This window comes from Vipera berus (assembly GCF_964194415.1).
Source record: "Vipera berus genome assembly, chromosome: 1".
In the NCBI taxonomy this organism is placed as follows: domain Eukaryota; kingdom Metazoa; phylum Chordata; class Lepidosauria; order Squamata; family Viperidae; genus Vipera; species Vipera berus.
The window spans coordinates 239527003-239554144 of NC_138202.1; the positions used below are offsets into that span (position 1 = coordinate 239527003).

The 27142-nt window shown below is 40.1% G+C and overlaps 1 protein-coding gene across 1 annotated transcript in view; it reads right to left on the reverse strand.

Annotated features, from left to right (window-relative positions):
- ELOVL4 (ELOVL fatty acid elongase 4) overlaps positions 1-26150 on the reverse strand; it is a 50642-nt gene extending 24492 nt beyond the window's left edge. The window contains exons 1-2 of the mRNA XM_081342484.1: positions 25908-26150; positions 5320-5507 (exon numbers count right to left, since the gene is read on the reverse strand). Coding sequence (XP_081198610.1) covers positions 5320-5507; positions 25908-25992 — 273 coding nt within the window. The 5' untranslated portion in view covers positions 25993-26150. The remainder of the gene's footprint in view (positions 1-5319; positions 5508-25907) is intronic.
- Positions 26151-27142: the final 992 nt, after the last annotated feature.

Consider the following 27142-nt stretch of genomic DNA (forward strand, 5'->3'; position numbering starts at 1 on the left):
AAGTTTGGTATAAACCAGGCCACCTTGGCTCTTTTATGACTCGTGGACTTCAACTCCCAGAATTCCTGAGCCAGCCATGCTGAGGGGAAGGGAGGGGTTTCCATGCTGAGCCATGCTGGTTCAGGAATTCTGGGAGTTGAAGTCCACGAGTCATAAAAGAGCCAAGGTTAGGCAGGTATAAACCTGGTATAAACCATCAGTAATACAGCTGCCTGGATATCTTACCAAATGACATTATAGACCATGATCAGCTACATTATGATAGCTATTACTCCTCTTATTGGTATTCCAACCATCTTTGTGATAGCTACTTAGAGCACTATGTTTGTTTGTTTTTGTTGTCTTTGGATTAAACAACATATGATAATCATAGCATAACTAGGATATGAGACTTTGTGCACAATGTGACAAAATACTGAGGCTCTCCCTATATTTTTAGTATTCTCATTTTATCTACTGTCTACACAGTAATAGGCTCTATACCAGGGGTCTTCAAACGTGGCCCTTTTATGACTTGTGGACTTCAACTTCCAGAATTCCTCAGCCAGGCACGCTGGCTGAGGAATTCTGGAAGTTGAAGTCCACAAGTCATAAAAGGGCCACGTTTGAAGACCCCTGCTCTATACCTTGTTATGACCCAATAGAATGTTTTTGATAAACCTATCTGGATGACCTCCTCATTATTTACCCCTTCATACTAGATTAGTATGTTAGCTGTAGTACCTCTGAAATATGGTCAGAGAATAGAAACAGTTTGGTTTACTGAACCACAGGTTCATGACTGATTCTTCCCCCTGTTGCTACTCAGGGTCAATTCAGCATACTGTAAATGTTGTCATAAGGGCTCTTTAAGCAATTCACATGTCTGGGGGGGGGCATCTTATGGGTCTGGTTCTAAATGTGACTCATAAGTGTATGGTTGGTTCCTTTTATTGCCACCACATAAAATGCTTAGAACAAATAAAAACATGTCAGGAATCTTAGTGGAACAAAGAAAAGAAGAAAGACAAAAAAAATTGATACTAACATTCCAAAATGATTGTTTATCTTTTTTTTAAAAAAAAACCTCGTGATAAAAATCTAATTATCTAAACATTTAATTAATTTAATTTCAAGAGTCAGGCAGCATTTTTTTTAATGCTGAAGACTAAGAGCAGCCCTAGATTTGCCTGCTCAGTTGGTAGAAAGTGGGAGTGCTGAGACAGCCATAGCCACCTGCTCTTCAGGTAGATGGCTCAGGATGTCTGGTTCCAAGTGAAAGCAAATTTGTTATGCTTTTGCATACTCTGCAAGATGCAATTACAAAGCACTGTTTGCTTATACTGTGCTTTGGTATAAGAATGTACCAAATAAAAATGCTGCCGGAATATTGTTGCAGATCTGATACTACACACTATATTTTGTTACCCTCAACCAGAGTTTGTTGATGAAACCTTAGGAAATTAATTCTCATATAATTCTTGTTTATCATAGTTTATGGTTTATTTCAAGTAACTGTGCTAAGCTGAAACCAAACAAATCATGTCATGACTTAACATAATTGGTGGTGCTAAATAATTCATGCATGTTCCTGAGTTTCAAATGAGCATTATTGAAAGAATTCACTGCAATATTGTTTCTTGTCCTCTGCAATAAGAAGACAGTTCACAAACTTCAAGTCTGCACACTCCTGCATTCAACCCAACAATTTCAATGAAATCAATAACTGAGTGCAGAGACATCCACCTGTCCAAATATTTGTATTTTCATCTGAAATAATGAGTCACAAGCAGTGGTGGGATTCAGCCAGTTCGCACCAGTTTGGCAGAACTGGTAGCTAATTTTTTTGTTGCCCAGGCCCAGAATGGACTTCCAGAAGTGGCATCCACACAGAGAACCGGTTGTTCACATATTTGAATCCCACCATTGGTCACAAGTACAGGTTGTCCTCGAGTTATGACTGTAATGGAGCCTGCTGATCCTAACCATAATTTATGATGGTTGTAAAGTGGGTCAGTCATGTGACTGACGTGATTTTATTATCTTTTTTTTTGCAGTAATCATTAAGTAAATGCTGTAGTCATTAAGTAAGAACCAAAGGTTTGCTATGGGCATGGTTTTACCAAAAATGGAAGTAAATGCTATTTTTCAGCAAAACCATTGTAACATGCAGTCATGTGACTGAAGGATGCTTTAAGTGACTGTAAATGTGGCTTAGTAGCCAACTGCTTGAACTACGGTAACATGATCATGTGTGGAGAGCACATCGGAACTTCAAATCCATGTAAGTGTCCCCTACGTATTTTTATTTATTTATTTATTTGATTTGATTTGTATACCGCCCTTCTCCCCAAGGACTCAGGGCAGTGAACAGTGACATAAATATCAAAACGTACAAATACAGAAATTGAAAATAAGTTAAACCCTAATGCCCAAATGCAGAAGATAAGTTACATTAAAACGATAATTAAAACAGAACCCGTCAGACCAGACCGGATTGTTCAAACAGATAGGTTTTTAGGTCGCGTCGGAAGGAGCGAAGGTCGGGAGCCATCCGGAGCTCAACCGGTAAACGGTTCCATAGGTCCGGCGCGCCCACAGAGAACGCCCTCCCCCTGGGAGCCACCAGACGGCATTCTCCAAATGGCGGCACCCTTAGGAGGCCTTCTCTGTGGGAGCGCACTGGGCGGAGGGAGCTTGACGCTGGCAGCAGGTGATTCCTAAGGTACTCCGGACCCATGCCATGTAGGGCTTTGAAAACCATTCCCAGCACCTTGAATTTCACCCGCAGGACAACTGGGAGCCAATGCAGCTCACGGAGTAGAGGTGTAACATGGGAGTATCGGGAGACTCCCAACACAACTCTCGCGGCTGCATTCTGTACCAGTTGGAGCCTCCGAGTGGTCCTCAAGGGCAGCCCCATGTAGAGAGCATTGCAGTAGTCTAGACGAGAGGTCACGAGTGCATGAGTAACCGTACACAGGGCATCCCGGTCTAGATAGGGCCGTAATTGGCGCACCAGGCGAACCTGGGCAAAGGCTCCCCTAGTCACAGCTATTATGTGGTCTTCCAAGGAAAGCTGTGAATCTAGGAGGACTCCCAAGTTGCGAGCCCTATCTACGGGGGGTAATAACTCACCCCCCATAGAAAGAGATGGAATGTTCTGAATATCCCGAGATGCCGGTACGTACAGCCACTCAGTCTTGTCAGGGTTGAGTTGAAGCCTGTTCCTCCCCATCCAGACCCGAACTGCTTCCAGGCAACGGGACATCACATTGAGGGCATCACTGATGTGGTTTGGGGTCGAAATAAAAAGCTGGGTATCATCAGCATACTGATGATACCCAACTCCAAAACCACGAATGATCTCACCCAGCGGTTTCATGTAGATGTTGAACAGGAGAGGCGAGAGGACCGACCCCTGAGGAACTCCACAAGTGAGAGGCCTCGAGCTCGACCTCTGCCCCCCTGCTAATACCGACTGCGAACGTCCCGTGAGATAGGAGGAGAACCACTGAAGAACCGTGCCTCCCATTCCCAATCCCCTGAGACGCTGCAGTAAGATACCATGGTCGATGGTATCAAAAGCCGCTGAGAGATCTAGTAGGACTAGGACAGAGGAACAACCTCTGTCCCGAGCTCTCCAGAGATCATTTATCAGGGCGACCAATGCCGTCTCTGTGCTGTGTCCGGGCCTGAAACCCGATTGGTACGGGTCCAGATAGTCAGTTTCCTCCAGAACCGAAGGGAGCTGATGTGCCACCACACTCTCAACAACCTTAGCAAGAAAGCGAAGGTTGGAGACCGGACGAAAGTTGTTTAATATAGTTGGGTCCAAGGTAGGTTTCTTGAGGAGGGGTCTCACCACCGCTTCTTTCAAGACGGAGGGGAAACAGCCCTCACTCAAGGAGGCAGATATCACCGCCTGGAGCCAGCTTCGTGTTCCCTCTCGGGCCGAATAAACCAGCCAAGAAGGGCACGGATCTAATAAACAAGTGGTGGAGCTCAGCTTCCTCATAATTCTGTCCACTTCCTTTGGGGTCACAGGATCGAACTCCTCCCAGATAACATCGACAAGACCACCTATGTCCTGATCGTCAGACTCTGTCCAGTTGGAGTCCAAGCCGGTCCGAATCCGAGTGATTTTGTCCGACAGATGTTGGCAAAACTCCTCGGCACGACCCTGTAAGGGATCCTCCTTCACCTCTTGATTAAGGAGGGAGCGGGTTATCCTAAACAGGGCGGCCGGGTGGTTATCTGCGGACGCAATGAGTGTAGCAAAGTAATTAGACCTCGCCATCCTCATTGCTGCGAGATAAGATCTAGTAAAGGATCTTAGTCACGATCGGTCGGATTCAGATCGGGTGGATCTCCAACAGCTCTCTAGGCCACGTCTCCGACGCTTCATCTCCCGGAGCTCCTTGGAAAACCATGGAGCGCACTGGGATCTGCATCGGGTCAGGGGCCGCAAGGGAACAACTCGGTTAAGTGCATCCGTGGCAGCCTTTTCCCAGGCTTCCACTAAGGCATCAACCGAGCTGTGAGCAAAGGAGGCAGGTGGAGACCCCAGCGCTGCCTGGAACTTCTCAGGGTCCATTAAGTGCCTGGGACGGAACCATCTTGATGGTTCCACAACTCCACAACGGGGGGTGGCATAGCAGAAGACCAGCCTCAGGAGATGATGATCGGTCCATGACAGGGGTATAATAATTGGGGAACCCCCACCAAGATCATCTAACCACCGTCTAGATAGAAAAAACCAAATCAAGCGTGTGGCCCCCCACATGAGTCGGGCCCCGAATTACTTGTATCAGGTCCATGGCCGTCATGGAAGCCATGAACTCTCGGGCTAACTCAGATGATCCTCCCAGGGATGGTAGATTGAAATCACCCAAAACTATAAACTTGGGGAATTCAACCACCAGCCCCGAGAGGATATCGAGAAGCTCAGGCAGGGCCGCTGCTGTGCGACTAGGCGGAATGTATACCAGCAGTAAGCCTAACTGCGACCTAGGGCCACATCTCAGGAGGAGGGATTCACATCCAGCTATTTGAACGATGGTGGACTCCTGAGGACAAAGGGTCTTCCTCATAACTACTGTATGTCCATTGCAATTTTGTATAGTGATTAAGCAATAGGTTATAAGTTGAGAACTACTTATAGCAAATCTGGCTACAGTCCTAAATATAAGCCCCTTGCAATTAGACATATTGTACTCAGTGGAACTGATAGGAGAAGAAGGAGAAGGAGAAGATCAGAAATATATGTAGCTATCTTTATATATCTATATGCGTATTACTGGCTTATCTTATTTATGTACAGCATTAAAGCAGAAATACCTCTTTGAAAATATAGAAGTTAAGTAGGACCATTCCAAAGTTGTAAAAAATCAACAAAAAGCGAAACTGGAAAGGCTCCCTTGTCTTCATCCATTTAGGCCCAAGCCAAACAGCGAGGAGGTAAAGTGTGCTTATTATCAAGGTTGGAAAAGGAGATTGCATCATAAGCCAGTTGTCAACACGTTTATCTGGAAGGAAAACAGAAAGAATATGTCTAAGAAAAGGCTTTTGCATCCTGTTTTAAAATAAATTCATATACAATAGGGAGCCTGAGGTGTTACCGTTTTAACCAATCAGTGGCATTTTCCCTCTTTCCCTTGGTTTTCTGTTTCCTCCCCTTTTTAATGGGACAATAATTCTGTGGGCTATGTGTGGAATTTTGCTTCCTCCCTGAGGATTTATTTTTTCCAAAGATGTTTGATACGAAATAGATATTGCCATTCCATGCTAAGTCATATGGACAAAACTGCAAACTAAGAGTTTTATATTTTGGATTACATTATAAATGTTATTATAGGGATGTGGTGGCTCAGTGGGTTAGGACGCTGAGCCTGTCAATCAGAAGGTCGGCAGTTTGGCAGGTCGAATCCCGAGTGCCGCGTAACAGAGTGAGCGCCTGTTACTCGTCCCAGCTTCTGCCAACCTAGCAGTTCGAAAGCACGTAAAAATGCAAGTAAGAAAATAGGGACCACTACGGTGGGAAGGTAACAGCGTTCCATGTGCCTTTGGCATCCAGTCATGCCGGCCACATGACCACGGAGACGTCCTCGGACAAGCACTGGCTCTTTGGCTTTGAAACGGAGATGAGCACCGGTCCCTAGAGTCAGAAACGACTAGCATGCATGTGCGGGGGAACCTTTACCTTTACTTCATAAATGTTATGTAAATTTACAAATCAGTACCACAAATATTTAAGTGGCTTTATGACTTGTAGTGGCAATCCTTTTTTCAAACATTTTCAGTCATGTGAGCTGGCCTTGTACGCATTAATATTTATACATACAGGTCATTTTAGAGTATTAACTCTGCTTTTGACATTAGAACTGTCATATTCTGTTGAACTGATGAGAAAGGATGAGAAAGGAAAGAACTTTTCTTTTTCTACTGCCTATATAAACCACATTAAGAATACACATCGTTTGAGCTAAGCTACATTTTTCTTCCAACTATGTGAAACCATGTGACATGTTATTTGTAGCCTGAACATGCATTACCATTTGTGCCAGTGACTTATTTGACAAGCCAATGGTCTTTTTAAAAATCCCACTGGTCAGTACAGAGCACAAGAAGTTCAAAGGACAGAGATCAGTTCATAAAACAAACATGCACATAATAAATACCAAAGAATTTTATCTGAGGATTACTATATGCTAACTGGTGGAGCACCATCAAAGCTGACATCAGCCTGAGCATAAAATAACTCAGAAAAGTACTGCAAGATCAGAAGATGTGGAGAGACCTGGCCAACAGAATCATCAAGAGTCAGACATGAATGAATGGATAACTTTATCATCATCAATTAGCAGAGGGGGGAAAATGCTTGGAAGAATAGTAATTCTTGGACATTCATTCGGACTTGCTTAAAGAGGGCACCCTTTGACAAATGTTTGAAACTAACTGTAGCAGGAGGGATGTAAAGTCTGGGAGGAAAGAGAAAGAGTGAGTGAGAAAGAAAGTTAAGGCATTAATATATTACTAATAGAAGGGGACGTGGTGGCTCAGTGGGTTAGGACGCTGAGCTTATCGATCAGGTCAGCAGTTTGACGGGTCGAATCCCGAGTGCCGCGTAGCAGAGTGAGCGCCTGTTACTCGTCCCAGCTTCTGCCAACCTAGCAGTTCGAAAGCAAGTAAAAATGCAAGTAGAAAAATAGGGACCACTCCGGTGGGAAGGTAACAGCGCTCCGTGCGCCTTTGGTGTCTAGTCATGCCGGCCACATGACCACGGAGATGTCGTCCTCGGACAAGCACTGGCTCTTCGGCTTTGAAACAGAGATGAGCACCGGCCCCTAGAGTCGGAAACGACTAGCATGCATGTGCGGGGGAACCTTTACCTTTACCTTTTAATAGAAGGGGAGAGACATCAATAGCATATGATTAACATAAACAGTGAAGAAAAGAGATTGGGACTCAATAACGCTATACCTGTGTGCCTGTAGTAGAGTTTACCTTGCTAATGATTTTCACACATTTTGATTATGCTAAGTGAATTCTGGGGAGGGTGATAACAGTTCACGCAATCTAACTAGGATATGAGAAATCAAAATTACTGTACAGTATATGAGAAAGAAGAAAAAGATAGATTTCGCTCAACAGATGTTGCTGGAAGGAAATGCTGTAGTTACCTCTCATACAGAAACTGCTGTCAAATTCCATGCAGCTGGGCAAGAGCAAGGAACCATGAAAACAAAGATTGTTCATCTGGAGTCAATGTATAATCTCGGAAACTGTAATAGGAATTCCCAGCCTAACTTATGTTAAGCAATTATCAACTGCTGCAAGGCCCAGCAGGAGGAATAGCTTGTCCACAGGGATTTAACAGATTTTGAGCACCTGAAAGCTACATAGATCCATCCAAAGCTATATAATGTGGGGCCACAATATGCTAAGGGCAAAATGGGAACATGATTTAAGTTATCAATGTCTCAACTACAAAGGGAAAGAACATGTACATTGTAATCTATTATTCTATGTTCACATTAAAAAAAACACCAGGAGCTGGTATTTAATCTCATTCATTTTGTGACTTCCTTTGCTGTCACAGATGATGACAAATCCTTCTGATCATCACTCAGTCAACAGACATAGTCAAAACATGATTTTGACCTAGCGAACTCTTATAATGTGGGGAATATATTTGCACTCTACTTTTCTGTTGGGCAAATAAAACAGCTAGTAAAGTTGAACTGAACCCGTTAAAGAAAAATGAGAGCTCAGATATCCTATTCATTTTGGAACATAAAGCTTAATTATATATTTACTAAGGAATAAATGCCAAGCTCAATGAATATAGAAATAAAGTCACATTTTGCGAGATGGGTGGCTATATAATGAATGAATAATGAGCTTTATTTGCTGAAAGTAAAGAACTCCTTTAAGTATGTTGATTTATCTTAGTCTTTCCAAGCAGGTCTCCTCTTGATTGTTGAACTGCAATAGTGATTACAACTTCTAGGAATTATTTCTGGAACTGCTAAATCAATCAAGAGTTTTCTTCAGCATTAGCTGACAGACACAGAGTTGCTCAATCCAACTCTGGCGATGGGCCTAATATAAGTCCTACCCCAAAAATAAGCCCTAGTTTTGGGGCAAGACGCACACCTAAAAATCAAGCTAGCGCGGGTTGGGGTGGGGGGTTGGAGCTTACCATTGCAGCCAGGCCTCCCATGGATCGACACTTTCCTCGCTGGCCTACTTTTTCTGCGGCCAAAGGAGCAGCTTCATTCTGCAGCTGAGAATGGAGCTCTGGCCTGCATTTCTCAGTCTTTCCGGAAAGCCTCTGTAGCGGAGTACTGAGCTATGGAATCCATAGCTCAGTTCTTGGCTGCATAGGCCTTCCAAAAAGGTCTCTGACTAAGAAATGCAGGCTGGAGCTCTATTCTCAGCTGCAGAATGAAGCTGCTCCTTTGGCCGCAGAAGAAGTGGGCCAGCTGGGCGGGGCTGTTGGTGAGTGCAAAAGACACCCCCACCGAAAATAAGACCTGGTTCCTTTTTGGGAAAATTAAAATTAAAATTAAAATAAGACCAGGTCTCATTTTGGGGGAAACACAGTAAGTGCCAGTTTTTGGCAAAATTGCCATAACACATAATCACATGACTGTGTGACACGTAAGTCAAGGACTACCTGTAGAACTCAGGATGAACTAGCATCCTGAATCCCCTCAATGCAATAGGCCAGACATGTCAAACACAAGGCCTGGGGGCCAGATCCGGCCTGCGAAGTGGTTTCATGCGGCCTGCGAAGCCATCCTGGAAACAGTGAGGGAATGGCCCCCACTGCCTTGGCCCTGGCCCAGAGAATCTCCTTCTGCCAGAGACCCTCAGACCTGTCCCACTCCTGCCCACGCCCCCATAGGCACCCTTGATGAGAATGATGTAGAGCTGGCCACACCCACCCAGTAGGCCATACACACTCTAGCCACGCCCACCCAGTAGGCCACACCCACTCTGGCCACACCCACCCATCCCCCTGAGGGCAACCGCAATGCTGATGCGGCCCTCAATGAATTTGAGTTTGACACCCCTGCAACAGGCAGATAGGCCTATAAAATATAATAGTGACAAAGCAAGATTACAGGAGGGAACCTCAATCCATTTGGTTTTACTTTGAGGGGTTGGGATAGCTGATAATAGTTTGGACTATTTTCCAACAGACGAAAAATAGACAATGTCTGCTTTTTATACTACAAATGCAGCAATGAATGTATAGATCCCTATTCTATGTTGCCATCAGAGTTTGGTATCCTGTAGCAGCCAGTGCACATGCAGGCATAACTTCAGTAGCTTCTGCAGTCACACAGTAAATGCTTGTTTCTCAAGTGGTGTATCAGCGTGATATGTAGAGGAAAGAAACCTCGCTCCTGCTTGCACAATGACTTCTACCATTTAACTATGTCTAAAGAGTGTTTTTATAGTGTCCCACATGAGTGAGTGCCAAATAGTTGCATCTGAGATGGAAAGCCATTTTTCAAAAGTATTTTGTCTTTTGATATGATGTATCAAAACTTTTAAAAGATGTCATACTGAATATGTACCAAGGAAAATGTTGTTTGATTGCATGAGGAGCATAAAGCATCAATCAATCAATTTTATGCTTAAAACATTTGTGAAATATTATGTTAGAAGTAAACTTTTAAATAATATTTTAAAATGTCTTTAAACTGGATTTTTAACTCTAGCATGCTTAATTGTATATGCTGAATTATTTTAACACAAAACAATAACCCACAATACAATAAATAAAATATTAATAAAAATATATACAACTAAAAATGATTTTGTGGGCGCAAGTAGTCATGAGTAAATGAGGATCATTAGGTTTACTGGCCTAATAAATTTCTGAATATAAAACATATAAAACTTACAGAAAAACAGAAGCAAAGAGAGCCCTGGAGCGCTATGGAAACTCCTCTCTTTATAAACCAAGCAGAATCTCAGACAAGTCAAAAGAATACTGCCACAAGATAAGCAGAAAATAATTTTGTTCCCACAATAATGGTGTCATCTCCATGAATGGGGAAATGTTATTTCAAATGTTATTTCAAGTAGCATTTCTGAAAGAGATTGGTGTTCCTCCCTGTACTTCAAGGGATGATCTCTGCTGTCATTGGAAAGGGTGCTTGACTCAAGCTTGTCTCCTGGCATCCCATCATAACAATATGTGCCATATTTGGGGAAAAGAACCAAAATGCAGTTACTGGAAGGTCACCATTAGGAATTTTGAAGACAACAGAGGTCTACCACCATAGGGAGCACAAGGAGAACCATTAGAAAAGGCTGGTCATTTATTTGCTCTAGGGTCCACTAGGATTGAGGTGGTAGATGAAAGAGGATTTTTTAAAATCTCATGTATTTTATTATTTGTATATATTTTAGCCACCAAGGGTTGTTGAGCATCCACATGATTTTTTCCCTCTACTAAATAAATAAAAAATTACAAACAGAACAAAAATTTAGAAATTTAGAAAACAAAACAAATATGAAGACAGGGAATTGATTGAGTATTTAAGCATAAACACATCATTAACTCAGTAGGGAGTTAATGATTGACAAGCAAACTCTGCTCAGCTGTTGGCTAGAATTGGCTGTTGTATTTGGCAAATTGCATAAATTTGCAAATTATAAACATAGCACTCCTCGGTTTGAATAGATCTGAAAATAGTTAAAACTGCTTGGGATCTTTTAAATTGGATTTGGAAGACTATGGGATGGAAAGACTGGCTTTCTTGAAATGTATGTTGACTATGCCTCACTTCTAATGGGGTGGTAGTTAGACTAGAAGCCTTCATCATATTCAGTCTCTGAACCACCGCTTCCACATGCTAGCCAAATCCTAATCACTTCCAAGCTTTTGTCTGGCCCGATTGCAGTTCAAATATCTAAGTAGGCCCAGAAGTTTGGACTTGAATCATGTAACATTCTTTACCTGATTTATCTTAATTCACTCCCCAATGGTTTACTACAATTACTACAAGCCTTGGTGGAGCAGTGGGTTACTCCTTAAGTAACACCAGCTGCCTGCAATTAGTGCAGGTTCGCATCCCACCAGGCTCAAGGTTGACTCAGCCTTCCATCCTTCCGAGGTAGGTAAAAGTGAGGCAATTAAGCTGACTTTGTAATAATGCCGCTGGGGTGTGTGTGAAAACCCTAATAAGCAGGCATATACATAGAATGAAGGCTACTGCTAAGCTTGTAAGCCGCCCTGAGTCTTTGGAGAACCGCGGGATATAAATGCAATTAAAATAAAAATAAATAAAAATTATTTCTCATCATTAAATTCCAGGTGAAGCATTCCACTGAGCATACTGTACCTAATAATTACTGTTATTGTTTATCTTTTGTATTTTTTGTTTATTTTTGTTATCTTTTTGTAAAATAAAATGAAAAATAGAAAAAATTGTATTCCCTGAATTACTTTTAATTTTCTAATTATTACTTTACCATAAATGTCTTCCTCAGGTATATTGAAATTATTCTTTTTGTTTCAAGTGATCCACTATGTTCAGATTCCATGATAAACAATGGATGAGACTAAATATTGTCCCACGGAAAGCTCCTACTGTATTCAGCATGCCAGCCAGCAGACTTCACTCTTCCCTAAGCAACTAAACTATTCTCAGAATTGCATTCCTCTGATTTTCTGTTTATATCAATTCAACAATTAAGTAGTATTTGATAGCCACTCTTTGGACTGATTTCTGTCACACACACCCCTCCATTTACTAATTGTTGTCTCATATTTGCAGCAAACTTTATATTCTCAATCATTCATTAATGCCTCACATGATTTTTTTCTAACTAGTTGTCTTCCATAGTTTTGCACCCCAGAACTGGTAGCAAGGAAGGGCATTGCACTGGGCAGAACAGTTTTGGATTTATTTTTATATTATTATTAAATAGTATTATATTTGTATTTTAATATTTTGTATTTATAGTAGATAACACCAGAAATATGAGTGCCCCTAAACCAGTAAGATTGCATATTGTAGTAGTAATAAATTTAGTTGCCTCTAACTTTCAATCTATATTTTATTACTCACCCTTTATTTATAATCAATTTGTTAAGGAATTCCAAAATCCAGCTGACCTCTTTCAGATAAATGAAAAAATACAACTGATGAACAAATAGGTAATTGGGCATATTCTATTTCTGCAACTTTTCAGAAGAAGGTTGGGAAGACAAGATGGCATGTTTGTCTTCTTATATTTTGTTTAAATGAGGTTCGTTGGACCTCTTTTAATGAAGAGCAAAATGGTATTATAAAATATAGTAAGGGCAGGTATTTCTTCTCCACTTCATACAGAAAATTAATGACTGAGCAGATATCTCACAGTACAATGTATGCTTTTCTATACTTAATAAGACATAGGTTGGTAGGGACTAATGACTAAGAAGGCCAACATAAAAGTTTTACATTTTTAAAAAAAATACTCCAGCCTTTTATAACATTCATAATTACACTAAGATATCTGCCTTTTGTGATAATAGAAATTCAGGCTGGCTCAAGATACTTTGTTAACTAAGGAAAAGATGGATTCTTCTCCATCCACGTAGAAACCAATTTCTGTAGGCCACTGATGGGATACATTATTTCTGGCTAGGTTAGATAATGCAGGAGAGACTGTAGGATATATACAGCTTTATTCTTCTAGAAAAAGAAGGGGCTGAGAAGCTCAGGTATAAAGGATAGGGGTTGCTGAAGTCGTCCATCATTTAATTCTTGAGGCAGTTGCCTGATTGTGATAATGCTAGGGTTGACCTAGCCCAGGGGTAGGCAACCTCGGCTCTTTTATGACTCATGGACTTCAACTTCCAGAATTCCTGAGTCAGCTGACTCAGGAATTCTGGGAGTTGAAGTCCATGAGTCATAAAAGAGCCGAGGTTGCCTAGCCCTGACCTAGCCTATGCTTTCTTCATTTCGCAATTAATGGCTATTTTCCCTAATTAGGACTGACACAAAATAGTAGCAAAATAGTTCAGTGGATTAACTCTTCTCTTGATGGTGCAGTAAACTATGAACTCTCATAGTTCAGAGACAGGTCTGATACCTTTATCTGAGAGTAATCAAATTGGATCAATATGACTTGTTTCTACATATATCTCATAGTATTAATTTACTAATTTTGAAATATATTGTACAGTATTATTTTACTAATTTTGAAATGATGCAATACATTTTAAAATTAGTAAATTAATAAAATAAGAAAGCAAATGGAAACAAAATTGGTACTTGGGAAATATTTTCAGTCTTTTTCAATGTGTTGGGCATGATGGTGTGGGCTGTTGGGAAAGTAGATTTCATTTCAGCACAGAATTTCCTTGACAGAACAGCATCCATCAGTGTAATAGCTTTTCTCTCCCACCACAACTGAAATCTGCTCTAAAGAGCTGGGAGATCTTCGGAAAATATCCGGGGAGGCTACATGGGAAAGAAGAGCACGGGAAAGACCTTTTCTGCAAATGAAAATATTCTCACACAACACTGACAATCATCTTCAGGATACTTTCATGCAAAGCATTTATTGTATAATTGCTCTGCCTCATTCTGGACTTTTATGGAATGTGAGTGTCCAGACGGGGTCTTCTCAGTTATAATCCTCCTGTATTTTTCCACCCTTTTTCCTTTCATCCGTTTAAAAAAATAGCAGAATAGTTAAAACAATTTGGTTTGGCTGGTAGTGTTACCAGTTGTTTGGAAGCAGTATAATGAGCTAAACAAAAGAAATCAAAACTTTAGCCAAGTATTTTAATTTCTACTAGTTTGGGGAAATTTAAGCATGGATATAGTCTTCTTAAACAAAAACTGAGAATTATTTCAATGAATGAGATAGTGGTAAGTTAAATAAATAAGTTAATAAAATAAATGCTGAATTCCAATGTTGGCTGGATTAGAGCTGGAAATTACATCAGGCATATTTTTTAAAGCTCTACTTCCATATCACTCAAAAGTGAATATTTTAAAAATGCATTTGGCAAATGTTACTATGCTATGTTAATTCAGCGTTTGTTGGTTCAATTTTAATTGAAGTAAATAAATTCCTAGCCATAAACTTCTACTTGCTAATTCACATGTGGAGCTTTACCAAGTATTAATAGCTATGGCTGCTATTTTTAGCACAAAGGCATTTACAGGGCCAATCTAGCACACCTTTTTATTCAATCAGCATGACCTCTTCTAATATCTGCAGTTGGATCACTAAGAGGGAAACATTTACTATAAATAAATCTCTATAGGTAGAGTTTGCTTTTCTCAGGAACTGCTTTTTCAAATTGTTGAGTTTCTCCCAGCAAGTATTACAGGTCACTGCAGAAGTTCCCCGAGATGGAATACCTTAAAACATTTTATTACACTACTATACAAATCAGGGGTCTTCAAACTCGGCCCTTTTATGACTCATGGACTTCAACTCCCAGAATTCCTCAGCCAGCATGTCTGGCTGAGAAATTCTGGGAGTTGAAGTCCATGAGTCATAAAAGGGCCGAGTTTGAAGACCTCTGATACAAATCCTGCTTATTTTCCAGCTCCTTTCATTAATTTTGTAACTCCACTGGAAATTTGTAATAACAATTATATCCCAATGATTCATGATAGTATTATATTCACTACACAGGCAGAAATGAATATTTGCTGTTGACTTTAACAGAAAAGTTTTACAAGTTTCAACTAGCATCCCCTAAATCAGGGGTAGGCAACCTTGGATCTTTTATGACTTATGGACTTCAACTGCCAGAATTCCTAAGTCAGCATGGCTGGTTCAGGAAATATGGGTATTGAAGTCCACAAGTCATAAAAGAGCCAAGGTTGCCTACCTATGCCCTAAATAATTTTACATGTATTTATAAGAACATATTTCCTTACACTTCTGAACAATTGGGCCTAATATGCAGTCGCAATAATAAATCTTCACAATAAAATCTACATGCTTATTATAACCTGAATAGCTCATTGTAGAAAAAATATCTCTTAATGATGAACATTTTGTTTCTAAGGGAACCAGTAAACTTAGCACTGGTGCCAATATATACCTGTGATGTAATTTTATCTTGACATAGCTGTTCTCTGATCTATAAGGTAAAGGTAAAGGTTCCCCCGCACATGCATGCTAGTCGTTTCCGACTCTAGGGGCCAGTGCTCATATCTGTTTCAAAGCCGAAGAGCCAGCGCTTGTCCGAGGATGTCTCCGTGGTCATGTGGCCGGCATGACTAGATGCCAAAGGCGCACGGAACGCTGTTACCTTCCCACCGTAGTGTTCCCTATTTTTCTACTTGCATTTTTTTACGTGCTTTTGAACTGCTAGGCTGGCAGAAGCTAGGACGAATAACAGGCGCTCACTCTGTTACGCGGCACTCGGGATTCGACCCGTCAAACTGCTGACCTTCTGATCGACAAGCTCAGCGTCCTAACCCACTGAGCCACCGCGTCCCTTTCTCTGATCTATATTTTACTACTTATTTTATTTTATTATTTTATTTTGTAAGAGGCGACTGCAGGGAAGGACTGCTACTGTGTCTGTACCTCAGAAAGTAAGAGCTACCCTATCTATACTTTATGTGCTTCAGAAAATAGGAACTCTCCCAGCTAGTTATACTGATGATACTGAGGCAGGTTCTTTTATATGCCAGGATATTGCCCAATTAATCTGATATTGCACTGTTTGTGGCATTAAAATGAATAACTAGCATTAGGCCTGGAGTTCTACCAGTACCCCAGGCAATGATTTTAAAATAGGAGTTTTGCACTGGTGGGACTGACCAGGTGGTATTCTAGCCTTGTGTTTTATGCCAGCTACAGCTTCTAAATTATCTCCAATGGCAACCCCACACAGAGTATGCTGCAATAATCCAGATGAAAGGTGATTAGGTTTGAATAAGCTTTCATGTGCTATTTAAATAGGAAGCCCAAGTTACGACCATGGAGACCTTTGCCCAACTTTGATTGTTGTTCCCTTGGATTAGAATTGTTGTTGCTTGGATTAGAATGTCCCAGAGACAATGTCTCATACCATAGTTACTATTCCAACAAATATGCATAGGACTAGATATGCACCTACAAGAGAAAGTATGTATTTTCTGTATCAAACCAGAATAACTAGTGTTGTTAGGATAATCACAGTTGTTAAAATGCCAAGTTATTTATTGATGAACAGTAGGTTTCTCTAAGGGACGCTGTGGCTCAGTGGGTTAGGACGCTGAGCTTGTCGATCAGAAGGTCGGCAGTTTGGCGGGTCGAATCCCGAGTGCCGCATAACAGAGTGAGCGGCTGTTACTCATCCCAGCTTCTGCCAACCTAGCAGTTCGAAAGAACGTAAAAATGCAAGTAGAAAAATAGGGACCACTACGGTGGGAAGGTAACACCATTCCGTGCGCCTTTGGCATCTAGTCATGCTGGCCACATGACCACGGAGACGTCCTCGGACAAGCGCTGGCTCTTCGGCTTTGAAACGGAGATGAGCACCAGCCCCTAGAGTCAGAAACGACTAGCACGCATGTGCTAGTCGTTTACCTTTACCTTTAGGTTCCTCTATTGTTCTGTTATTCATTTGTTGATGGACAGCCAGTTCATCACTGAAAGAGTTAATCTAAGCTGTTTTGCTATATCCAGTTCCTCACAACCTCCAGGAACTGGTTCAGGACTTCCCTAGCATTTCTAGCTCAGCCCAGAGGAAAATCCATGGGTGGATGTCATTAGTATATTGATGACACATTACCCTGACAGATCACCTCCACTATTGCTTTCAGGTAGATATTAAATGGCATAGAAGACAGCTCTGAGCCCTAAGGAACATACATCATAGTGGAATAATCAAGGACATAAGCACTTCTCCCAGCACTGGCAGGCCAGAATTGCCTGCTCACATAGCAGTGGTATCACTTTACTGTGGGACTTGTCTATTTACCTGTCTCTGGGATATATCTGGAGCAGCAGTCAAAATTGGGCAAAGGTCCCTCCTGGCCGTGGCTTGGGCTTCCTATTTAAATAGCACGTGAAAGCAAATGTCCCTCTCGTAATCCTTGAAAGCGGCCAGAGGATTCCATGGTTGATGATATCAAACACCACAAAGAGCTCTAAAAGTATCAAAAGGGCCCCATCTAGGTCCTGAAGTTAACGATATCTACCTAACTAATTTCTGCCTCATGTCTTGCTTGGAATTGTGAGTGAAATCCAGATAGGTTGTTTCATGTAGAACCCTCTATAGATGTATCCCAGTTTTACTGCTGAGAAATTCCAGCATCATATCTATCATCCACAAATATACATGGCACACTGAGGAAAAACCTATGCCTAGCAGGCTTGCGTGCCAGAAGAGTCTGGTTTAAAAAGGAAATTCTACAAAAATTTGGAGCAGCTTTAATGCAACAAACTATTAGATTAATACATTCAATAGGTGTGGTTTGCTTCTAATGAACATATTTTGCTCTAACTTAATATTCCTTAGCAAACCAGAACAAAGACCCATGTCTATGACAAATTTTAATAATAGTTGTAAGATATTGCATGAACCTCATATTAAAATTAAAGTATACCATGTACAGGTATTATATATTGCTTAGTCAGTATAACGAAATCATTCATATATCAATCATTTCCTTTATCTATTCCAGCAGTTAGTTTCATACTCCTGAGTATAGATGTTATCTTCATTTAAAGAATAGGCAGAATGTTAGGTGTGATTTGTTCATTCATCAGATAGTATTCTACATTATCTCTCAAATAAATCGAAAGTTGGAAGCCAAGTTGTTGGAATAGCAAGAAAACAGAGTTGAGTTACCCAATACTAATTTTTGCCTCACCATCTTCTCCCAAGCTTCCTCATTAATATTAAACAAATTCTGGCTTTATGTTTTATGCATGTATGTTACAAGCTAATTATAATTAACTGGCAGAGGGAATATGGAGACTTGATGATGTACCTCTGTACCCATAATTTTTAAATGGGTGGGCAAACCACAGTCACGGACCACATGAAACTCTTCAACACTCTGAGATGAGGTTTGGATTCTGCAAGAGCCTGGTGGTTAGAATACAGAAATGCAGGCTAACTCTGTCCACAGCATGGAGTTCCATCCTGACTGGCTCAAGGTTGACTCAGCCTTCCATCCTTCTGAGGTTGGTAAAATGAGGACCCAGATTGTTGGGGGCAATAGGCTGACATCGTAAACTCTCAGAGAAAGCTATACAGCACTATGGAGCGGTATATAAGTCTAAGTGCTATTGCTATTGCTACTGGATTCTGTTATGTCTGCACAGGTCTTGCAATACCAAACCAACTTGTTGTATTAAAATAAGGCTGATGTTATAAGAATGATGTGAATACAACAATGCCAGCTTTAAGGTTTTTTATCTTTTATTATTTATATATTTATACTTTTGTAAGTATAAAAGCTTTTATTTTCCATTTTTGACCTTTGCTTAGGAATTTGAAAATGGATTGATTTTGTAATGATTTGAACTTACTATTCTCCTTTCCAACTTTTTAAGAAAGAGGGAACTCTTTTGTTCTTATAGGAATCAAGCAATATTGTAAAATCATTATATTTTCATTTCAGTTTTCTGTGGCATTCTCTATACCTCAACAGGCTAATGTGGTACACTAATAAAAAGACGTCTAGAGAAACTGAAGTACCTAGATAATAATTAGCATATTATGTTCCACATTAGTTCAGAAGAAGGCCCAATAAATATAACTACTACTACTCCTGAGGAAACATATGTAGGATACCATTTGATAGCAGGGATTTAAAAGTTGCCCACCAAGCCCTTTCAGAGTTCACTATTTAAGACTAATTTTTACTGGGACAAACCAAAAATCATTGAATACTGTGGGTCAATTTTATTAACTGCAAGTTAATTTAATTATATCCAATTAATTGCATGCCAATCACATTAAGTTTAGTATTTGTCCTAGCCCCACTTAGTGCACTTTTTAGCATATTCACAAAAGTTAAGAAATCATCTGTGCACCATTTTTCTAAGAAATTAATGCTGGCATGATACTAACCCTCAATTTCTCAAGGCATGCATTTTGTTTAATATTTATAATAGTGGGAACTATTCCCAAGATTTTCAAGTTCACTCAGCTGCTCTCAGTAGCGATAAAGAGACCCCAATTATGCTTTCTTTCTCTTGTTGGAAATAGTTTCTCTAGTCTAGACCAGGCTCCTTGTATTAAAATGTTGCTATTGTATGTTATAGCAGAATATTTTGAGCTGTTGAGCAGAAACCCAAATTAAATGAAGCCCCAAACCTGTACCCAGTTCAAAGAGAACAACAAGAACAAATATTTTCAGCACAGAATAGAAAAGAACAGAGAATCTTAATAATTCTCAGAAGCGCCATTCTCATATGACTCATGACCAAGTACACATGGTTATAGATATAATTTGCATATATAAAACCATTGTACAATGGTCAGAAATCAGTAGTATGTGAAGTCATTTAAATTGTGGCATATTTTGCATGCTTACTGGTGGTGTTCACAAAAGTATCAATGTCTATGGAGATTCTCAGTCATCCAGATCATGGTTGCCTCAAAGAAGCTTTTTCAAAAGGCAACTCAACAAAAAATGTCTTCAAAGAAAAACAAATAAAGTTCAGTTGCCTTTTGAAAAAGCAACTTTGAGACACAAAAGTATCAAGCTTTTGAAAAAAATATATATTGTGTTTTATTGTTTTTCCTGGCACTGGAAACTTAGAAGTGAATTTAAATGAATTTAGAGTACATTGTCCTTGCAGTAAACAATTTTAAATTAAATTTTTAAAATGAGACAATTCTGCAAAATTAGCAGAAATAATCAACATATGCACATTGACAAATATTTTCATAGAGTAATGTTATAAGTACATTAAATAAATGAATAACATATTATATCCTACAAAGTGCCACAATAATTTTTTTGCATAAATTAGCCTCACACATGCATTTCCCTGAAGAAAAAGTTTCATTCATATTGCCGCCTTCAAAACAAAAACAAAATCAAGAACAAAGGCAACCTCTTAGATAAAAAATATAGATAATCCACTATTAACTTTGAAAAGTACTGAAAAAAAGAGATGGAGGGTAAATATGCACATCAGTACTAATTAATCAAGCAGTTGGACAGTGCCATTAATACTATTCTTGTTTTCATCTGGAAAAAAAAATCAGGCATCCATTCCCAAAGCAATTGTAAGATTATTTGTAAAATGAAACTAGTTGGACTTATTGGACTAATTGGACTCTATAACTTTGATCCATGCCTAGAGTTTAATTAATAAGAGAAGGGTTCAGAAATATTTTTGGGCAAAATCTCCTTAGTGTGGCATTTTCTGATGGAGAATATTTTGAATATTTATGTACTATATAACATCAGCCTAATGGTACTCAGTGACAGAAGAAGTTAGACATTTTATTTGCTCTTTATTTATTCTTTTTATAAACAATACAAGATGGTGAACATATCTAATATTCCTTGTTCGGGAGAGAGCGGGGGGGGGAGAGGGAGAGGGAGAGACTGGCTCAAGGTCACCCATCCAGTTTTCATGCCTAAGGCAGGATAGGAACTCATGGTCTCTTGATTTCTACTCTGATAGCCTAACCACATGCTCTCTAATTGTGGCATAAGTGTAGTAGTGTACAATTACAAATTTCACTGAGTAATAGCTCTGTGACAATACCTACATTTTAGATCTTTATGATTTTTTAAACAGAAAACAGGTTAGTTTGATATTAATAATGAAGCAATAAATTGGATGACATTTAGCATAAGTGTCACTTTTCTTGCAGAAAAGAGTTTCATTTTTTAATTATTCATTTTTTGGAAAAGTCATTTTGATTTATATTGCTGCCTACATCTTACATTCATTCTTGAAGCTAATTTCAAAATGATTTCTGATATTGCTTAGAATTTTGGTTATCTGTCTTAACACTACTGAAAGGGATCTTATATAAAAAAAACCCTCTTAAATGTTTTTATATATTAAGCTTTATACATACCGGTAGAAGACCTATGTTTTTCAGAAGTCTGTTTTGGGGGGCATTTTGAAATATATAGAACAAAATCAGTCTGCTGTATCACTTCAAATAATGTTACAAATCAACACCATTACATTACTGACATATTACTAATCTGTAAGCTATTGAATGTTTTTCCCCCAATACTTTTTGATTATCTGCACCCTGCAAGTTTTTAATTTATAGAAACAGTGGGAAATAAATAAATAATTTTGAAAAATAAGAAATGAACTATCCATAGATTTGGACAAGAAGTAAAATTCAAATCTTATATACTAGACTTAAAAGTTCTCTTGCTGGATTCACTTCCATCCCTTCTATTTCATCATAAAAAGGTTAGGAAGTACAATAATTACTCGAGATGTCCTTTTAAGCCTAGACCAAAATTTAAGCTGAAATTGCAGGGAAGCGGAACCATGACACACTCTTTATAACCAATTTCCAATTATTACACCATCACCTCACCCCCACAACCTAGTAAGAACACAATTGCATGAATTGGCCCTCTGGCATCTGATTAGAGTTGGGAAGGAATAGTTTGAGAATCTGATTTTAGAACTATAAGAATGTTGAAAACAATGAAGAGAAACTGTGTAGGTGTCTGAGAATAAAATTTCTTCATTTGTTGTGCAATGTGGCTGTATAGGGATGTTTGCAATGTGGTGAAATATTTCATGAGTTGAGCAATAGCTAAACATGGCCAGACCTTTATGATAGAGTTCCTGGGCAAGGCAAGAAAAGTCTTATGTTATAATTTTAAGATGTTGTTGATTGCAAATGTTGTGGTACAGCAATAGGTGTTACTGATTCATCCATTCAGCAGCACTATTGCGATTATCAGAGAATCCTATAATCAGGTTCAAAGAAAGCCACATTACTGCAGTCAGATACTTTGGGCATTTTGTTTTCAGAAGATTATATGGAATGTGTTCCTTTTTTCAATTGGTTAAAAGTGGAAGGTTGGAATCCAAAGAGCTGTTTGAAGGACCAAACCTACTACTTGTCCAGGGGAAGCTTCATTCAGATTAGTCTACTTTTCTAAACTCTCTCATGATAAAATAAAAAGAACTGTAGGAGCAAATCTATGGTGAGATTACAGGAGAATCACTCTTTTTCCAAAATAAAACTTAGACAAAGTAAAACTGATAACAAAGGACAGCAGTAGTTAAGAATATGAAGTTCTAAATAATAATAATAATAATAATAATAATAATAATAATAATAATAATAATAATAATAATAATAATAAAAAATCTTTAGCTATGAATTCACTGGGAAGAGTTCAAAAAACTATTTGTCCTATCCACTCTGCCAAGCCCCTTGTTAAAAATATATATTAATAATAATAGGAATAATGAATGGAATTACTGTTAACAATTATGTAAACAGCATTTGATGACAATGTCTAGAAGAATATTATGTGATTGGGCATAGTTAATACAGGCCAAAGTTGTTATTTAGAACAATAGGAAACAATCACTTCATTACTGTCATTCACACAAACAGATTTGTTTGTTTTTTTAAATTAATATCATTAATTTCAAAAGTCGATATAAACAGAAGTCATGCAACTCCTCCCATATCATTATGAAAACATTTTTATAACTCTATTGAATAGTACAAATATAGTTTTGAATATTACACACACACACACACACATACACACACAGATATAGAAGCTATATTAAGAATATACTGTAGAAACACACATACCCTAATAGCCTGAATCTACTCATATTCCTAATATAATTCCTTCATAATGAATCTAAAGTGTTTTTTTTCTACCACCAGAATTCAGTTTTAGAGCTGCTCTCTGCCTGCTCCCATCTTCAGAACGGAAGGAAAGATTTTTCTTAAATGTCCTACCCATACCAACCATACCATCATCTTCTTTATTCTCTGGAAGCTTTCCAAATCTCTGGAGCAGACTTTCAAAGGATTGCAAAGGGAAAGAATAGTTGAATGTATGATTTCTTGCCCACTTCAAGCAGTGAAAAGGTTTTACTGGATCAAAAGTCTTCCACAGACCAAAAAAAAAGTTTCTTTCTGCAATAAGATTTTGCTAGATCCAGCCCATTCGTCTGCCTAGGAATACAATGGAAGTTCTGTTTTTCTCCATCTAAATTATATCCACCTCATTTCAAGAGCTTCAAGATAACCAATACACTGAAAAATGTGTTTTAAGTATTGTAACTAAACATAATAAACTTTGGGAACATCAGATTATACCAGATATACATGTACCAGTCTCAGATGTTGCTTTACTACTTAATGGAGTACAAATTAGTCTGCTCAGCACGAGATGTTAGGCAACTTTTTTTAAATTATCCAGATGACAGCTAGGCTTTCTAAAGAGAAGGAAATAATACATTGTTTTCTAGCAGAAGACCATATTATACTACTCCTGACAGTTTAGAATTGTTATAGTTCATTGAGATTCTGGCAATGTAGTATGGAGTACTACAAAGTAACAATCACAAGGTAAAGCAGTTATTTAAAAAGTTGATAATTCCATATTATTAACAATTTGTTTTCAGAAATTATTAACATGGCTGTGAAAATGTAAAAAGCACAAGAAAGAAAGTGGCTCTGTGTAAATACATCACTATTTCATTCAGTGTTTAAAGTTTTGGAACAGTGTTGATGTTGGATGAATATATCTGAAGTATGACTAAAAGCAAAAGATAATACAGAATAGATGGTACACAAAACAAAGTCCCTGAAGTGAGAATGGCTTTGTCCAATAAGTGCCAGAATTTACTTACGAACTCTTAAAATTTATAACCCACACCGTATGAATTTTATTATTCCCTGTAGTGAAATCCATACAGTATGTTGCGGAATCATCCTAGCATTTAAAATTAGGTATTGGCCATTCATATATAAAATGCAGTCCTGGCATTTTATATCTGCAGTCATAAGCATGAAAATGTCAAACATCTGGTTATCCATGTATTGTTTCATTTATCATGCATGCAGAACAAAGCTATTTGCTGATGTATAAGACAAGAAGCAATCTAAGGCTACAACCTTAGGTAATTTATCTGGGGGTAAAGCTCACTGAACAAAGTTATTCTTCAGAATAAACAAGCCAAGTGATCATCTTGTTCTACTGTCTTCTTGCACCTGCCATACCAATCCTGAAAGATACCCTTACCCTGATGTAAGTCTATTAGCTATTTTTTGTACTTTTCATTCCTTTTAAATAAACTGTTAGTTTAGGATTAAACTTAACTACACCATGAAACTTAGAATGTATTATCAGGAATGATTTGACTACCATAAAAAAAGACAAATAGAAACATAAAACGGGGGGGGGGGGGGTTTAGGGAGGAGGGAGAAGGAAGGAAGAACATACCTAAAAATTTATTAATGGTACATTCACTTCACAGTGCAAAGGATGCCACTGGATCATACTTTTAGTATCATTTTCCCCAATTTGCATTTCCCGGTTTTCAGATGTATTGACTATCAATTTTCAGTAATTCCCAAGCAGCATAGCTAGTCAACGTGGCACCTCCCTAGACATGAAATTTATGGCTTGTGGAATTATGGTAAGCATATTTCAGATGTTACACTTACAGTAATTTCTCTCTCTCTCTCTCTCTCTCTCTCTCTCTCTCTCTCTCTCTCTCTCTCTCTCTCTCTCTCTCTCTCTCTCTCTCTCTCTCTCATGTAGAGCAGCTTGTCAGTAGCAGCTCTTCTTCCTTGGCATGTTCACAGTTAATAGGGTCAGTGTTTTAGAATAGCTCTGCCGCAACCACTAGCAGTCTTTGGCTATGATTTAGCACCAGCTTTCAGAGAAAGAATTTAGAACTCATTGTAAATGCTCGGTAAGTGTCCACTATCTACTCTCATTAGAAGGCTGTCTAATACAAAATTTAAAAAGGAGACGGAAGAGCATCCCTGGCCACAAACTGAAATGGAACGGTTATTTCTTGTCTACTTATGACCAGGGTTTCCCCCCCCTCCCTCCAAATGTGAGGATGAGGAAGAAACCCCCCCCCCAATGTCTACTAAAAGGATTCCATTTGAGTTTGCCGCCTCCTGTCACGCAGCCACCGGGTTTAGACGAGATAAGAAGGAGACACGGAGCCATTTTGACCGTTGTGTGACAGTGACAAGCAAAGGAGGAATTGGGGATGGGGCCGGGAGGGAAAAAGTCCCCTCTCGATAGCCTGGATGGCAAGGTGGTGAGGAAGGCAGAGACGGCGGCGGCGGGCCCGGCGGAACCGATGGCCGGGGTGGGGGGGGGGTGGGTGGAGAGGAGACGGCAGGTGCTGCATAGCCAGGAGCGCTAACGGGGGAAAACAGGCCAAGTGCCGGCGCATCGGGAGGAGGCTGAGGAGAGCCTAACAAAAGCTTGGCGCTTGGTTACCTCGGATGCTCCAGCTCCAGCGGTAAAACTCCAAGGTGTCGTTCACCACGTTGGCTATGAGGCCCGGCTCTCCGGCGTGACCCATGGCTGGCCAGCTGGCAGGCAGGCAGGCGGGCGGGCGGGCGACTTTGCAGCAGTCGTAGCAGCGGCGGCGGCGGCGGCGGCGGCAGCAGCAGCAGCAGCAGCAGAAACCGGCAGGCTTAAGCTTAGGTCAGCTCCGAAACAAGCGAGTCTCTGGCTCTTCGCCGGGGCTGCTGCTGCTGCTGCTGCTCCCCTCTTGGAGGTGGAAATGAAATTTTAAATCTCTTGTCTCTGGGTGTCTATCTTTAAGCCCCGCCTCTCCGGGGACGACTCCCGTGCCCGGGGCAGGGAGATGGAAAAGGCAGAAGAACCGGCACCGAGCGAGGCTGCAGCACCCTTGGGATGGACCGGGCGCTTACGCACGTGACGCCTCTCTTCTCCCGCCCCCTCTTTCCGGGTGGCATCTCCCGGCGCAGGCGCCCGCTCCGCGCTCTTCATCGTCGGTGCTCACGGGATGCTCGGGCGGAGGGACGGGGTCAATTCCGGCCGTCTTCTCTGAGGTTGGAGGTGGGGCCCCGGGTCCTCGAGGTACTTCGCGGTATCTTGCGAAGGCTCGCCGGTGCCTAGGCCCGCGCCCCTGCCACGGAGAAGTGTGTGGGTAGGTGGGGGAACAACCTTCGGGAATGCTGGACCTGCAGCCTTTCCCCTCTGTATTAATCCTCACCTCTTCCTCCGTCTCTGATTAAATGAAAGGCAACCAACCATAAAGGGACAATATCTGTATTTGTACATTTTGATATTTATGTCACTGTTCACCGCCCTGAGTCCTTAGGGAGAAGGGCGGTATACAAATCAATGAATCAATCAATCAATCAATCAATCAATCAATCAATAAAGCAATACATCACGTCTATGGACAAATATTGTCTTGGCAAAAGCCCTAGAACATCTTCTTCGAAAGGCTGTTTATCCTTCCGCCCACTCACTTGGTTCCACCTAAAAGTAAACCTTTAATGCCTTAAATGGCACAGCACCCAAATATAGTGATATACCCGAATTAAACCCCACCGGGTCCTGTCACCGAGAGAAGTCCTGCTGAAAGAAGGTTCCGTTCCCATTCTGGGGCAAGGAATAGCCCCCCCACACAGACACACTTTATGGAATACTCACCCGCACAAAGTATATGCAGCCTTCCCTTTTCTGAAGTTCTCTAA